At 36.4% G+C, this 17591-nt stretch overlaps 1 protein-coding gene across 2 annotated transcripts; it reads right to left on the bottom strand.

Moving 5' to 3' along the window:
- Positions 1-6445: 6445 nt before the first annotated feature.
- LOC117333306 (serine/arginine-rich splicing factor 1-like) lies at positions 6446-16791 on the bottom strand. Of its 2 annotated transcripts, XR_004533876.1 has the most exons (6): positions 16548-16791; positions 15729-15952; positions 14087-14259; positions 12749-12879; positions 12114-12287; positions 6446-9656 (listed from the first exon to the last, which is right to left on the bottom strand). XR_004533876.1 is itself a non-coding variant. In XM_033892541.1 (5 exons), the coding sequence occupies exons 1-4, from the start codon at positions 16706-16708 to the stop codon at positions 12772-12774; spliced, it is 666 nt and encodes a 221-aa protein (XP_033748432.1). In that variant the 5' UTR covers positions 16709-16791; the 3' UTR covers positions 9714-12287; positions 12749-12771. The 2 variants fall into 2 exon arrangements, 1 of the variants encoding a protein (XP_033748432.1); XM_033892541.1 differs by lacking the exon at positions 6446-9656 and having other exon boundaries at positions 9714-12287.
- Between the last annotated feature and the right edge of the window lie 800 nt (positions 16792-17591).

Here is a 17591-nt window from a genome sequence, read left to right as displayed (position 1 = left end):
AAAATCATATTCATCTTCATTTTGTTGTCTGGTATTGGGCATATAACAAAATCGTCTTAATCCTGGAGTATTATTATTTCTACCAGCTTCAATGGCTAAACAATGCGCAGATAGACGTATCTTAGTAAGACAAATTCTAAATCTTTTAGGAATATATTTAGTAAGATAAAAAGGTAGTGTGACGATGTCCATAAGATGTTTATAATATATATGACATATTGAGGATGACTCTAATAAATGTTATAGGTGTTGATGGTCAAAAAATATCTGCTTTATGGCTGGCAAAATATTGTCGATATAGCTTGCATACATTTGCTGGTTTTCCCAAACATATCCAAAACCAAGCGAAAAAGTTCATTTTTAACAAAAGTTACCTAGTTGAAACAATTTCTTTTATTACAATTTCTCAAAAATCCATATGCAGGATTTAAAATACAACTGTGTGTAGTAACTAACTTAAACCAGTACTTATCCCGAGTTTCCTGTAATATTGAAGTGGAAAACGACCTAGTTCACAATAAACCATCGCATTTGAGGTCGATTTTTATTTTTTTGTAGAAATGTGTGTGGACTTTTTCAATGTCAATTGCCTTTGGCTACCCCATATCTCGCAATCACAGCTTAAAATACTTCCAACATATGTATCGAAAAGATGAAGCATAGTTTCAATTTCATGCGATAACATTTTGTAAAAAGTGCAAACATTGCTTTCCGCCCCTTATTTGATAGCTGTATTTGAATATTGTTGAATTTATTATTAAATTCCAGACTTAATCCTAAATATATGTGAAATCATTTACACAAGCAAGATCACTACCCTGATATGTCCATTTCTCATTGCATTGCACTACTCAACCCTTTTGAAAAACAACTGAAGTTTTTTTTTCTATACTTAAACTCGGTTTCCATTGGTTTGAATTACCTTTCTAAATTACCGAGTAGATCTTGCAAACCCTTGACAGTCTCCGAAAAAAGTACCATATCGTTAGCGTAAAGCATGAGAAATAAACCAAGGTCTTAAAAATCGTGTTGTGAATTACAATGCGATATAAAGAAAGAAAAAATGTATCCGGGGAAAGACTTTCCCCTTATGGAGGAAGCCGATCTTATTATCGAAGAAATCAAGAGATGCAACCTTACACACGATTTTACGTGTCCATATAAAGTTTTGATCAAATTAAAGTTTTCCTCGTATTCCTAATTTTGATAATTTGTACCACAAACTTATACGATCAAACGCGGTCAAACGCTTTTTTTAAAATCAACTAAACATTGTTAAAAGACTGCAATTATTGAATGTAATGCAAAAATAGCATCACTTGTACTCATTCCAGGACGAAACCCGAATTGTGCATCAGATATAATGTCACATATATATATATATATATATATGGGTTCAAGTTTGATCAACCCTCTCCCTTCTCTGTAAGCGCCCTCTTCTGAGTAGATATAGGCTCCCAATTCATCGTCCTATAGTAATGACTTGTCCGTTCCTCCACATATTTTGTTCCGGCGGATACTTTTGATATTGTTCATTCGGGCTTGGTTGATTTATACGGGAGTTTTGAGATAGAGAAAATGACGTAAAATTACGTGATGCGAGTACAATGATCCCACAAAAACATGACGTCACAATCACCGGATGGTGGGACAATCGGGAAATGCTATTCTAACCACGTAATATTACGTCATTTTCACTATCTCGAAGCTCCCGTATTGTTTGCAGTAAACTCCCGTTATTGATAACCTTGGAGCCATATAATAGGTCCTCGGACTTCCAACTGTAGGCCTATACGTCAACAATATTCGAATGTCACACATTCGTGTCCTGACATGCCATTTGCAATCTCTTATTGTCCATTCGTTATTTTCACATTGATACTTAGTAATATTTTTTTTCTTCTGATATCAACAATTTCCAATTTCTTAACAGCAGAAATCAATAATTCATTTTGATTTCTTGATATCAGAAAATCGATTTTTGATATCAGAAAACGGCAATGCATATACGTTGGTCTATCCTGAAACCGGGAACAACATTGGAAATATGGAACAGAGATGTAGAGCTATACCCATTTAAACATACATGTAGGTATCTGTTTTCAACATTGATTAATGAGTAATATCCATGATTTACTTGGCGACTATAGGTCGATGTGAACTACTTGGAGATGTATATACCGTACAGGTTTACTCAAATCAAATGATCAGTTATTCGACTACATGTTGTGTAAATTAGTTTGCCTTCTTGGTTTTTTTGACCCTCAAAATTTATAGATTTCTTAAATGCATTCCGTTGTTCAAATTTTAGGCTAGATCATTTTTATACATTATTATGCGACACGTGATCATACTTTATGTACATGGAACAATGTACATTGTCCAGTCATCCGCATCTAAGCCTGGTAAATAATAGCCGCAATATACCACTCAATTAGAGAATCGTTCGGTTGAGTGTTAGATCAGCAAGCCAGAGATCTAGGGTTCGATCCCCAAGATACATGCATTTACATTAAATTGATTAAACTTTTATTACTCATGCGCTCTGGTCAGCTGGTTACTACGGATGTATGCTATACGGGGTCATTTAATCAACCTCTAATATTGTATCTCAACAAATAAATAAATACATGGTTTAACTCAGCAATCCTTTACTATTCAATAAGACTACCTTAGCGTGTCGATTTGAATGGGTGTTTTGTGACTGTTGCCCATGTACAGGTATTTGACGAGTTCTAGATGCTTTCGCTGCAATATTCTCAATGTCACAGAACAGATTATTTGTATCCATGTCCCTAAACCATGATATAATTATGTTCCATTCCTTCAGTTTTATATACCGTTACGTCGCGATACACAATATTCATTTCTGAATATTGAATGTCGTATGTCGAGCTGCATGGCATTCATTCTAAAGTAACCTCGTTGGCCATGGATAACATTTGAATGTTGAATGTCGATCTATACGACATTCAAAATTACCCTCGTTGGCTAGTGAAAACATCTTGACGATACGGGGGTCAATTTTCAACGTACAGGGGCATCAAAAGGGGAACTTTGATGGTTATTTTGCTTTAAAACCCTACTCCGTTGGGTGGATTACATCCAAATTTGGTATGAAACATTATTGGGGGAGGGCAATTATATTTCATATAAATGAGGCTGGTCTGACCACTGGGGCCCAAAAAGGGGGCTGTTGATTTTTTTTTTTAATTTAAAACCCCGCTCCTCCTTATAACCGTTGGGTGGACTTCATCCAAATTTGATGCGAAACATTATTGGGGGAGGGCAATCATATTTTATATAAATGAGGCTGGTGCGACCCCTGGGGCTTGAGTTGCAGGGCCCCAAAAGGAGAACTTTGCTGAAATTTTGCTTTAAAACCCAACTCCCAAACTCCTCCTTTACACTTGGGTGGATTACACCCCAATTTGTGGCGAAACATCATTGGGGAGGGCAATCCTATTTTATATAAATGAGGCTGGTGCGACCCCTGGGAACAGAGGGTGGGACCCAAAACCATTACAGATGTCCCCAAACCTCCCCACAGTCATACCATTGTGTTCGGTATCCCTCATAACCTATCTTTATCAATTTTCACTTTAATCTGACAATTTCCTAATTTTGACCAATCAGAGGCCTCCATTTTGTTACCATGGCAACCACATCGCGTTATGTGGCATCCCTAACAAGAGGCCCATGGGCCTTAACGGTCACCTGAGATTTGAAATATTTCAGTTTATTTAATTGACCCTTTTTGGCCCCACCCATCAGCCCCTAGGGGTCAGTCAGGGCCAATATGTGCATGTCATCAAACTGTCATCCCATGCTGATAATGTTAACCAAGTTAGAAAGAATTCCAATCGAAATCAAATAAATTAGAGTCAAAAATGTGATTTCCCTATATAAACTCTAGTAAATTTTACCCCCTCCCCAGGGGCAAACGTGAGACCCAAGGGTCATGAAATTCACAATTTTGGTAAAATACCTTAAGACCCTTCCATTTATTTAGAGTATTTGATTCCATCAAATCTGAGAGTAGAGAAGAAGATTTTTGAAATTTCAGTCAATTTGACCCTTTTTAGCCCCGCCCATTAGCCCCTGCGGGTCAGTCAGGACCAACATATGCATGCCATCAAAATGTCATCCAATGCTGATAATGTTTACCAAGTTAGAATGAATTCCAATCGAAATCTAACAAATTATAGTCAAAAATGTGATTTCCCTATATAAACTATAGTAAATTTTACCCCCTCCCAAGGGGCAAACTTGAGACCCCAGGGTCATGAAATTCACAATTTTGGTAAAGTATCTTAAGACCCTTCCATCTATGAAGAGTATTTGATTCCATCATATCTGAGAGAAGAGATTTTTCAAATTTCAATCAATTTGACCATTTTTAGCCCCGCCCATTAGCCCCTGGGGGTCAGTCAGGGCCAACATATGCATGCCATCAAACTGTCATCCAATGCTGATAATATTTACCAAGTTAGAATGAATTCCAATCGAAATCTAACAAATTATAGTCAAAAATGTGATTTCCCTATATAAACTATAGTAAATTTTACCCCCTCCCAAGGGGCAAACTTGAGACCCCAGGGTCATGAAATTCACAATTTTGGTAAAGTATCTTAAGACCCTTCCATCTATGAAGAGTATTTGATTCCATCATATCTGAGAGAAGAGATTTTTGAAATTTCAATCAATTTGACCATTTTTAGCCCCGCCCATCAGCCCCTTGGGGTCAGTCAGGGCCAACATGTGCATGCCATCAAACTGTCATCCAATGCTGATAATATTTACCAAGTTAGAATGAATTCCAATCGAAATCTAACAAATTATAGTCAAAAATGTGATTTCCCTATATAAACTATAGTAAATTTTACCCCCTCCCAAGGAGCAAACTTGAGACCCCAGGGTCATGAAATTCACAATTTTGGTAAAGTATCTTAAGACCCTTCCATCTATGAAGAGTATTTGATTCCATCATATCTGAGAGAAGAGATTTTTGAAATTTCAATCAATTTGACCCTTTTTAGCCCCGCCCATCAGCCCCTTGGGGTCAGTCAGGGCCAACATGTGCATGCCATCAAACTGTCATCCCATTCTGATAATGGTAACCAAGTTAGAATGAATTCAAATCGAAATCTAACAAATTATAGTCAAAAAGTGATTTCCCTATATAAACTATAGTAAATTTTACCCCCCCCCCCCCCCCCCCCCCCCCCCCAAGGGGCAAACGCGAGACCCAAGGGTCATGAAATTCACAATTTTGGTAAAGTACCTTAAGACCCTTCCATTTTTGATGGGTATTTGATTCCATCATATCTGAGAGTAGAGAAGATTTTTGAAATTTCAGTCAATTTGACCCATTTTAGCCCCGCCCCTCAGGCCCCTAGGGGGTGGGGACCATATAATTCACAATTTTGGTTGACCTTTAGCCATAGAAGCTTCCAGCCAAATTTCATTGAATTTGGTTTAGAGGTTTTGGAGAAGAAGTTGAAAATGTAAATTGTTTATGGACGCAAGACGGACGATGGACGACGGACAAAAGGGGATTAGAATAGGTCGCTTGAGACTTTGTCTCAGGTGACCTCAAAATCCTTATGTACCAATTTTTACCTAAATTGGAGACCAAAATCCAAAACGGCAATTGGCTCTGGCGGCCATCTTAGATTTCCGATCGCGAAAATAAAAACGTGTGCACACCCTCTGCCTCTAATGAGCATGTCTCAAGTTTCATGAAGATCCTCCCAGTAGTTTCTAAGAAAAGTGATGGAAACCTCTTTGGCAGAAGTAATGAAAAGAAACAAGAATAATAATAAGAAACGGAACAAAAACATTACCCCAAAACCTTTAAAGAGGATTTGGTGCTAAAAAGTTAAGTTAACAAAATGGTAAAATGCAAATTTTTTCTGTATGATTTTGCCATAACATTACTCCTAGACATCTAATGAATTTATAAACCAAATTAAAAGGGTGTGAGGTGTATACTTTTGGACTAAGAAGCTTTCCAAAAACTGATCCCAAAAAGTTTTGGGGTGGGACGCCGACGCCGACACAGATGCCGGGGTGACAGCATTAGCTCTCGGTTACTTGTAACCGGTGAGCTAACAATACATGATCTTATTTACTGTAAATTAACAAGATCCTGTTGCGAGTAAATCGTTTTCGAAGTACACATCCTTTAGCAGCCATAACATTTCTTAACGGACATGATTAAGATCTTAAATTAACACATCTTTCAATCTTGAGACCTTATTTTTATAGTTACATCATTTCCATTAGGAAATCCGGTCAATATTCTTAGTAGTTACATCATTTCCATTAGGAAATCCGGTCAATATTCTTAGTAATTCTTAATACTGAAATACACTGTATACAGTAATTCCAAAACTGGCTTCAATGTTTCCTATTCTTTACAATAAATAATATCTCCAAAAGATTTTGATGCATTATAAATGGTCTTTATTACAGAAGGCTTTTCCGGTCATCCTTTTCTGATCCTTAAATAGTAATTTGTGTCCTAGAACTTTTCATTACCACACAATTTCTAACAAGAGGCCCAGAGGGCCTGTATTGCTCAGCTGGTTTATTTGAGCAAACATCAAAATAATGTTTATGTTCCATTTGCTAATAACTTTATTTGTTGATGTATGATTATTTTGTTGGGATCTCAACTGCTTCAAAGATATAACCCAGAAACAAAGTAGAGATCCAACATGTTTGTAATTAAAGCTATAAGTCCCTTGGTGTTGGGAAAGACCCCTGGGCCTCCTGGGGATGTTACCACTGAAATCATCAATGTCAATCATTGCTTAGTTCCAGAGAAGTCATTAATATAAATATTGCCAAATAGACACCCTAGGGGGTCAACCTCACCATTTACATTTTTTGAATCCCCACCCCCTAAGGATGCTACCAGTCAAATATGATAGATATTCATCGCTTACTTTCAGACAATTGATTGTTTATAGCAATTTAGCAAAATGTACCCCTTTTGGCCCCGCCCCTCATGCCCTCAGGGGGTCAGCCCCACCGTTTGTACAATTTCGTTTTCCTACCCCATAAGGATGCTACCAGTCAAACAGGAGCGATATCCATTGGTCAGTTTCAGAGAAGTAGATTATATCAATTTAGCCAAATTGATCCCTTTTGGCCCCAGCCTGTAGCCCACAGGGGGGTCAGCCTCATCATTTGTACAATTTTGAATCCCTACCCCAAAATGATGCTACCAGTCAACTATAAGTGATATCCATAGCTTAGTTTCAGTGCAGAAGTTGTTCATATCATTTTAGCCAAATTGACCACTTTTGGCCCCGCCCTCAGGCCCCACCATTTGTAAAATTTAGTATCCCTACCCCATAATGATGCTACAAATCAAATATGAGCGATATCCATTGCTTAGTTACAGAGAAGTCGTTTATATCAATTTAGCCAAATTGATCCCTTTTGGCCCTGCCCCTCAGCCCAATCATTTGTACAATTTCTAATCCCCACCCCATATTGATGCTACTAGTCAAATTTTTTTCAATTCTGATAAGCAGTTATGAAGAAGTCAATTGTTGACTGACTGACGGACAGACGAACGGACGGACAGACAGATGCCACGGTATGTCATAAGTTCACCTTAATCCTTTGGACAGGGCGAGTTAAAAAATTCACGGAACTCATTTTTGACATTTCCTTCAGTGATCCCATCAAAACCCTGTACAGATCCTAGAAGCTTGACACACAAGATCCAACAGAAATCCCAGTAATATATGGTCTATTAGTAATCCAAGATTTGTCAGCTACATGTATCCTATCAATTCTAAGCTAGATGTATCCAAAGAATCCTCAGCAATCAGATCAAGATCTGTCCTTGTTCTTAGTTATTTTAGCTCTATTTTCCTCCTAAGATCCTTCGGCGATCCTAGTAATTCTTACGTTCCCCAAGATCCGAGCAAGATATCTTGGCATTCTCTAATAAAATCTAAGCTAGCTGTTTCTGGAGATCCTAGCATAATCCGACTAAAGAGTCCTAGTTATCCTAAGCTAGATGCATCCGAAGATCCGAGCAAAATCCGCCAGCTTTCCCAGTGATCTAAACAAGATCCATCTGAAGATCTGTGCAAATATGTCAGCGATCGCAGTAATTCAAAACTAGATGTTTCCGGAAGCGGAGATCCTATCAAGACCTGTCAGTGATCTTAAGTAAGATGTTTCTGTTGATCCTAGTTATCCTAAGCTAGATGCTTCCAAAGATCCAAGCAAAATCCACCAGTAATTATCATTTAAAGCTAGATGTTTCCAAACTTCTTACCAAATCTGTCAACGATCCTAAGTTACAAATGCAGATGTTTCTGTTGATCCGACAAATAATCCTAGTTATTTTCAGCTAGATGTTTCCAAAGACCAGAGCAAAATCTGCCAGTGATTTTTATTTTCAGCCTGATGTTTCCAAAACCTTGGCAAACTTTGTCAATGATCCCAAGTTACAAATGTAGATGTTTCTGATGATCATAGCATGGTTAGACCAAGATTCCTAGTTTATATAAGCTAGATGTTTCCGATGATCCTAGCAAAATCTGCCATTGATCCTAAGTTAGATGTTTCTGAAGATCCTAGCTATCTATACTACAGGTATCCCAAACTCCAAGTGATCTCTGCCAGTGACTAATTATTTAAGCTATTTGTTTCCAAAGATCTGTCAGCATTCCTTACTATTTTAAAGTAGACAATTCTGAAGATCCAAGTAAGACCTATCAACAATCTTAGCAATACTAAGGCAGACATGTTCTAAGATTTGTTATCAATCAGTTTGTGATCCTAGGAACTCTTAGACATATCCTAAGATCCATCAGTGATCCTAGTAAGATCCTGTAGTGATCCAAGAGAAAGGGTCTCTCCTAGATCTTTTCCTCCTACTGTGATCCTATAGCAATCCTACTGTGTACTCGAGTAGTCCACGCCTGTACACAGCCTGATCCTATAGCGATCCACCCTTCCAAAGATCCACAAGATCCTATAATTTGATATTGGATTCAGTTTTCCAGGGGGATGTTTTCCAAACACAGACAGGGTCCAGAAGGAGCTATATTTTTCTTTGCGATCAAAAAAATTATGTTCTCATAAAATTTGAATTTGAATTTTTCAAATAAGATCTTTTCAGAGAAAAAACATTATTTTATGAATTCCTGAAGAGTTGTTTTAGAATAAATACATTTATACTAAAGCAGCTTGAAACACAAAAACTTTATACAGGCAATATAAAGTTTTAAGAATTCAATAAACAATATAAAGAAAAATATGGTTTTCTCCTGTTTCCTTGTTTCCATCTCTCCCTGTGCTAGTTCCCAAGAGCTCTCCCATTTGTCAAAATTTTGATAGAGTTGATTCCTGAAATTTTCCCTCTTTTCCAAAGAAATATGATTTTTGCGAATACTGGTAAATCCAAGAGTGGATCCAAACAGAATTTTATCCTTATGGGACATTTTTTCCGCTATGTTGATCCAACAAAGCTCTACCCCGCAATCCCAAGGAGAGGTTCCAAAAGATTCTATCCGAGTGGAATATGGGGAGGACAGTATTTCCAAAGATTGAATCCAATACCATTATCTCAATTTGCTTCCTCTGAGTGAACTCACTCCTTCCCGAGTATTACAAGCTTAGACCTTGGAATCAACAAAGAAAAAGAAAGTAAGACATTAATTCTTTTTAATAATATACACATCAAAAAGCATGAAATGAATAGATATCTGAAAAGATATCTCTATTAGAAGATTGAATCTCCAGAAGATTGAATCATTGTCATTAAACATAAAACTTATGCAATAAAAATGACTAAATCTCCATAAAAGTAGATACAATACATATTCAAAACTATCATTTCTTCCAAAGTATGAACAATGCTTTACTTAATGCAGAAAAAAATACATGGAAATGTTCACATGCAAGAGGAAGATTTCTACAAGAAACTTAAAACACCCCCTTTTTTCTCCATATTTCATATATTCCGATTGTTTGTTCTCCATGCTATTTTTTGTTTGTGAAAATCCATTCATTTACATGTTTTGCAGACATTTGTATCTTCTTATATTTGTATCAAGCATCAATTACTTTGAATCAACAAGCTAAATACTGCAAATTTAAAACAATATTTTTGTGCCTCATTGGCCTAAATTCTTAAATGATAAAATATTTAAAACTAACCATGACACACTCCATCACTACATGTAATAAAGTCACACATTCCAAAGCATGTGTTCATCTAAAGCTAACCATTTTACTGCAGTCTACCTTTTTAAATTTCATAGTTTCAGAGGCTGAACAAAGGTCATTCTGCATTTTCTTCTTCTAAATTAGTATCTTTTCTTAAATGTATGATGTTTTAATGTCCAGAAAATTAACTTGTGCTCAGAGTCTTAAAAGTTATAATTGAGAAAGATGTCAAATTTTGAAATACTATATATAATGGCACCAAATTTTGACACAAAATTAAAATTTCATCAGATTAATACCTCAGCAGAACTTTGTTCTAATAAGGTCATCTCTGTAAAACTAACAAAATCTTGTTTTAACAATAACATTTCTGTTTATGAAATGTAAGTCATAGACACTTTAATGTAAATCTGATGAAAGATATTTTTTTTAAATAATTTTTTTAAAACATGACTTCGAAAAACTATATGTATTAAAGCTGTTTTACTCACAACTGGCTGATTTTAAAGCTTACAAAAGACACAAAATAACTGGATGTGACCAAGCCAAAACCAGCTATCAATAAATCAACAAAATTTAAAAACCTGGACAGGAATATGATTTACTGCAAGTTAAATATATGTTGTAGAATGAATGTGGATAGGTAGGAACTAAAAAATATTTTACATGGTTGTAAGTTTTTTTTCCACATTAAATCATTTCAATCTGACTAAATTACACAAACTTATAACAAGAAACAAAAAACATATTAAACCATGCACTTATGAAGTTATAAGTTTACCATATACATATATATATATATATCCGACATTTTAAAACACATGCACTGTATATAAATGATTGATGATGTAGTGTAGCCATAAATGGGTCCCATTGGGCAAGTACCACTCACCTACTTTTACCTAGCAATTGAATAGAGAAATAGACTTTGCTCAGATCTATTACAAGGGTCATAATGACTTTGTTGGAGTAAAATCAATTTGTGAAAAATTAACATGAGTAAAGGGGGGATAACTGGTACATAAATTCTTAGGTACTGTGTCGGACACTGTTAAAATGAATCAATACATCAATGATACCTCCATGACACTTTGTGTACATGTAATTACTCTTTTATATTTGAAAACTTTGATACTGATATTGAATCACTTATTGGCATGATAAACAGGTACAAAGTCAAACTTGTTATTAAACGACATTTCTGAGTACCAATCAAGACATTCCCATCCCAACCCATTTCAATTAATTGGACTTCTGCCTATGACAAAAGAGTTTCAAAACATTCATTTACAGTGTACATTACAAATGACTTTCCTTTTGACCCAAGGACACTCCACACTTAGTTTTATACACTTTTCCCCGAACCAAAGTCTTTTAAGGGTGTATCCCATCCTGTAAGTAATTTTGTTGCCCCAAGAAGAACCACAACCTTAACATGTACAGTATTGAACTTTCTTGGCCCTAGAATGCTACATGTCAAATTTTAGTCCCCTTCCCTCCAGCCATGCAGGTGTATTGTCAGAATATTCAAAAGAAAAGTTGATGATAGACAGACGACAGCTCATTTGGCTCTTTTGGCCTGAGGAGCTAAAATTGCTATATACAAATTTAGAAATTTCACAGACAAATGAACAAACATCGGTAAAAGTCTGATTCCAGAAAAAAATGCTCATTTTTTGCTGCCATAAGTAGTGACCTTGAAAAAACCCTTCTAAATACCACCTTTGCAGGTTTTATTGAAATTGAGACAGATCAAATACCTTTACATTTTCACACTGTAAACCCTATTTATTTTCTTTAGAAAACTACTTAATTTCCCACATTATTGTTTCAATGTTTTAGACTCATGCTTTGATAGCTCCGTTTTAACATAAAATTACAACACAAAAAGTCTCCACCTAAGATCATACCATAGTCTGAAGCCCTCCATTGCTTAGAAAGTGAAAAGTCTTTTATGTCCAGGGATCTCACAGAGCAAAAGCCACCTCTCCTGTGAGGAAACATGGAGTGCTCCTTGTATATGTCACATTACTTCTTATTTTCCTGGCTTTCCACCAACTTCTCAAAATGAATTTTACCAGCACCTGTAGCAAAAACAGATTACATCAATTAAATGCATAATTTCAAACAAATAGAAACAACCTCCATTTTTGTCAGTGATTTTGCTATTCCATTTTTTTAACGGAAGTGTAGAATTAGGAGAAAGGGGAAAGATTGGATGTGGCATTTTGTACCCAACATAAAAATATCAGATTTTAAGATTGTGGAAATTTTAATGAATTCATGAGGAAATATAATTATATACTATCGGGAATGGGGACTTAACCATTTCCAAAAGGTAAAAGGACAAATTTCAATTTTGATGTTTGTTTATAATAGCAAAAATGCTTTTGCTGAAAATATATTGGTTGATGATAATCTGGTCTTAAAATGATTTCTAAAACACATATATATGGAGGATAACAGGGCCAAACAACTGTTGTCATCAACAAATTAAAAAAAATTCTATAAATTATCTTTTTCTTTGCAAAGAAATGATTTATACTTTGCTGTACTCTGTTGATCACTCTATGATCGTGATCGTGACCGGTCGTAACGTGGAGATGATCCTCTTGGACTGCGACTACGAGAGCGACCTCCTTTGTCTTCTTTTACACGCACATATGATGTCTCTCCCTGATAATGAAAAATGTCATGTGAATGAAACAGAGACATAAATTGAACTGAATGTAGTATGTCACCTAATCAATTGGAGACCGCTAATCAAACAGCAACTTAGGTTTTTTCCAGATAATATCCTACAATAGGGCTTCAGAAATGTGTCTTACTAGATGATATTGTTTTAATTAATGCACTTTCCTTGATGGTTCTTGTTTGACAAACCTGTAGTTCTGTTGGGTAGATAATTTACTAAAACTAGTTGTCCCGGAGTTTTGAAAGCATTAGATAGATGGTAAACAATGCTTTATGCAAGAATGAAACCAAACTCATAGGGCATGTTGACTAAGGTTAAGACGCAGAAAATCCTCACGTGAAACACGTTCCCAGAGATATTATGGTCATTTGTAACTGTGTGAAGTTTGATTAAAATCCCTTAAGAAATGAAGCCACGATAGAGCAAAACAAAAAAAGTAAAACATAATTTATGTTACAACTATGTGTACGCTTATTGTTGATGAAGTATTAATCCATTTATGCACAAACTGGTGATGGACACATACCTCTTAAATAAAATTAAATCCACACAAATTCACTTACAACCTACTGTAATCAAATTCTGGGTCACTAAACTGGCATTGCATTTCCGGTTAGTATCAAATACGGAACACAAATGACACATAATTAAACTTTCACATCGTTTCGTCTATTGCAACTCCCAATTTGGATAAACCAGAAATAACCCAGAGAGGTCACAATCAAAACAAGTAAGGCGTATATTTAAGTGGGACCTACGCTTAAACAACAAGAAAATATAATAATCACTGGTTTTTGGATACAGATATGGACAAAAATTTTGTAACTGATTTTTACCATAGCTAAATAGAATAAGGTAGGACACATCGTAGGAAGTGTGAGAATGATAACTTTTAAACGATTTTAATTTGGTGTGTCACAGCAACAGGTCCTATGTACGTTGGTAATTAAAGGTTACACGACAGCCTGTCAAAAGTTTCCTGTCCTGTTAACCTCCAATATTATTGGAGTAGTATGCAGTGCAGACCATTAGAGAAAATGTAGGTAAGCAAGATTATCTACAAGATTATACCTTCCTCCATATGATCAAATATTTTTTCAGAAGCCATTTGATCATATATATTCTTTTAAGTCTACTTCATATACAATACAAGTTTGAAATATATTACTGCAGTTAAAAGATTCCAACCTCATGTGATCTAAACTTGGTGTCATCCAGTTTCCTGACGGCATATTTCATATCATCATGGCGTAAATACTCCACTACTCCTGTTCCATCTTTGTAGACATCAGCATAACAAACATCTCCAGCCTCACGCATGTGGTCTTTCAAATCTTGCCAACTTCCTGTAGGTGGTAACCCTGTTTGAAGAAAGAAAATATGGTATGGTTTAAATAACAGGAACGTTAAATAATGCTAGATTCATATTTGGGTTAAATATGGCTGCAAAATAATCCATACTGTGTAAATTTTGCATTTAAAGTAGGTAGGGTCAATCACAACAGGCAAAGGAGACCTCAATGGTTCATCTTTATTGGTCTACCCGTTTTGCCTTTTTGAGGCTTCATCAGGACACAAATTAGAATTTTAGGCTCCTAACGTATTAAAATTTTAGTACGTTAGGAGCCTAAAAATTGTAATTTGTGTCCAAGGCGAATCACCCTGCATATCTCCGGATATCCAGCTCAGGGACCCAGGAACCCAGTACTCCAGCCACTAATAAACTCACCGGCGTTGGCTCTACACCCCTTTTCACTTTTACATTTAAAGTGTCACCATAACAACATTTTGCATTCAAGCAGCTCTGGTTGATTTCACTTTAGACACCTTTTGAATGGATTATTTCATGGCACCATCCCTACAGCAATCATAGTAAAGATTTCCTTAATAAAAGTTCACTTTAACACAATTGATAACAAGAGACCCTGTATCGCTCACCTGGTTTCATGAAATATGAAACAAGAATGATGCTTAAGTATATTTGCCACTGGAATTGCTATGTCATTATATCGTAAGCATTTTATATGGGTACATGTACATTGGTTTTATTGTAATTCTTTTGGCCCCACCCCTCAGCCCCCCGGGGGGTTAACCCCAACATTTGTACAATTTTGAATACCCACCCCATAACCATACTACCATACAAATGTGGTTTTTATGTCAAAAAGTACAATTAATCCATGAAATGAAATTGACTTTTAAGCCCAATAGGGATTGCTACCACACAAATGTGAGTGATATCCATTGCTTAGTTTCAGAGAAACTGATTAAACCCTTTTAACCCTGCCCTCTGCCTCCCAGGGGTGGTCAGCTCCTTCCTTTATACAATTTTGAATCCCTACCCCAAAAGGATCGATGCTACCAGTCAAATATGAGCTATATCCATTGCTTAGTTCCAGAGAAGTTGTTTAAACAAATTGACCACTTTTGGCCCTGTCCCTCAGGACCACGGGGGATCAGCCCCACCATTTGAACAATTTTGAATCCCTACCCCAAAGGGGTGTTACCAGGCAAATATGAGCAATATCCATCGCTTAGTTTCAGAGAAGATGTTGTTTTTATCAATTTAGCCAAATTGGCCCCCGCCCCTCAGCTTCCCGGGGGGTCAGCCCCACCATTTGTACAATTTTGAGTCCCCACCCCATATGGATGCTTTTAACCAAATTTGGTCAAATTCTGATCGGTGGTTATGAAGAAGTAAATTGTTGACGGACGACTGACGCCACGGTACGGCATAAGCTCACATTGGTTCTTCGGACCATGTGAGCTAATGATTGGTGAACATGCCTTTATGACATGAATGTGTCAATTTGTAAACCTCTCTGCTTACCTGATACTAATACTCGATACTCTGATCTACGTGAAGCTGAAAAGCGGCCCTGTCCAAAGCTGCCTCTGCCACCTCCTCCACCCATACCACCACCTCCTGAACGTTGTTGTCCACCACCACCACCACCCATTCTGTATCCTCCACTTCCACGAGGAAATTCCACTCTCAGGTTGTAGCCATCATAGCCATATCCATTTCGAGCATGAACAGCATCTTCAGCATCTCTGTATATGAAACATGATCAAGATTCTTAACAACTGACTTAAAAATGTCAAGCGTAACATTCAAAATAAAATCAGAATGCCCCCCCCCCCCCCCAACAATGTTAGAGGTTTTACACGGCGAGTTACTTTTGACAGGCGCCGTGTAACCTCGTCGCAGTCGGCAAAATCATATTCGATAGAAAAAGAGCCGACCAGCGGCCTCTTATGTTATAGGAGTACCCCCCCCCCCCCCCCCCCCCCCCCCCCCCCCCCAAAAAAAAAAATCAAAGAAAAGGTCAAAACCTGGTTGCACAGTCCAAGTCTTCTTCTGTCTCTCACCTGCCTTATGATGTAAAATCTGATGGCGTGACAGCAGTGAAGATAAGTCAATGCGTTTTACGTCAATCGGAAGGCGAGAGACCTAGGAGACTCGGGACTTACCTGGTTAGCGATCATGAAACTTACAACATACCCGTGTTGAGTAATGTTCATTCTACAAGTACCAAGGCTACTCTGACCTTTTAATAGTCGAAAATAACAAATAGTAGTGCTAAAAGGTTAAATCTAACACATTCAAGCACGTTTCCAAAACAAACAAAATCCATTATTTCTCAACCTTGGATCGGAAAATTCAACGAAAGCAAATGGTGGTCCTCTCCGGTTCTTTAAGTCGACGTAGATAATTCTTCCATATTTTAAAAATAAATCTTCGATGTCTCTTTCGCGGATGTCTGGTGGTAGATTTCCGACGTAAATTCTGGCGTCTTTATACGACATGTTTGCTGAAAATAGTTGTTTCACTTTTCAGTACAAGCAACAAAGGTAGGGAAGCCGATAGCGTGGGCAATAATGAAAACGAGGCTGAAGGTAATATCGAGAACCAAAAGGTCAGATATATCCGGATATTCAAATATTATATGAATACTACAATTATTGAAAATCATTAAGTACTATCGCTAGGAAAAGCTATTATTCCGATGAATAAGCACCATTATTAAATTTTATTGTTGATCTGAGGTATATTATGACAGAGATATGATTCTGATTATGACAACTGTATACGCTCTTGTCTACAATATTTAATTAGATGCGTTTAATTTATTCAAATTGGATGTGACATGTACTGTAGAGTAGTGATATGTTCTAATTTCAATTTCAAAATATTTTATTGTCAACACAACAAGTATAATAACATGTTTTTTGGGGTTTTTTTTTACATACAGTATCATAAAGATTTGGTGTTGGCAAAAGGGATTGGACAACAGGCTCAGCCTATAGGCCTATTTAGTCCTTTCCTATAGATTTCCAGTTTAATGAACATATGAGTATTACAAAATGAGTATGTAGTAGGAAAATATTAGAAGTTAATAATTGATATATATAAACAAAGAAAACACATTTTCACTCACTCTCATACTACTATGTACTCATGATGTATTTAAAATAATTTTAATTGTTTGAACTTTTATATAAACAAATGAGTATATAGACATAAATATTACTTATAATTTTTAAAGCGTTTACCTTTTTTTCAGGTATGAACTAGTGTTGGAGAGTATGATTCTATTTAAATCAGTTGGCAAGTCACTGACACCATATAAAAGAATTTGAAGATTGACATATCCTAGAGTTCTAATCATTTGATAGAATTCATATATCA

Source organism: Pecten maximus, chromosome 8, assembly GCF_902652985.1.
Source record: "Pecten maximus chromosome 8, xPecMax1.1, whole genome shotgun sequence".
NCBI lineage: Eukaryota > Metazoa > Mollusca > Bivalvia > Pectinida > Pectinidae > Pecten > Pecten maximus.
The sequence above is the reverse complement of the archived record's forward strand: the minus strand, read 5'-3'. Positions and strand labels throughout refer to the sequence as shown.

Excerpts from the sequence above, each read along its gene's own strand:
- LOC117333306 (XM_033892541.1), bottom strand. The coding sequence starts at position 16,708 with ATGTCGTATAAAGACGCCAGAATTTACGTCGGAAATCTACCACCAGAC. Across the intron at positions 15,953-16,547 it reads GTTGAATTTTCCGATCCAAG|AGATGCTGAAGATGCTGTTC; the intron begins GTTGAGAAATAA and ends TTTCATATACAG. Across the intron at positions 12,880-14,086 it reads CCAAGTTTAGATCACATGAG|GGAGAGACATCATATGTGCG; the intron begins GTTGGAATCTTT and ends TTTCATTATCAG.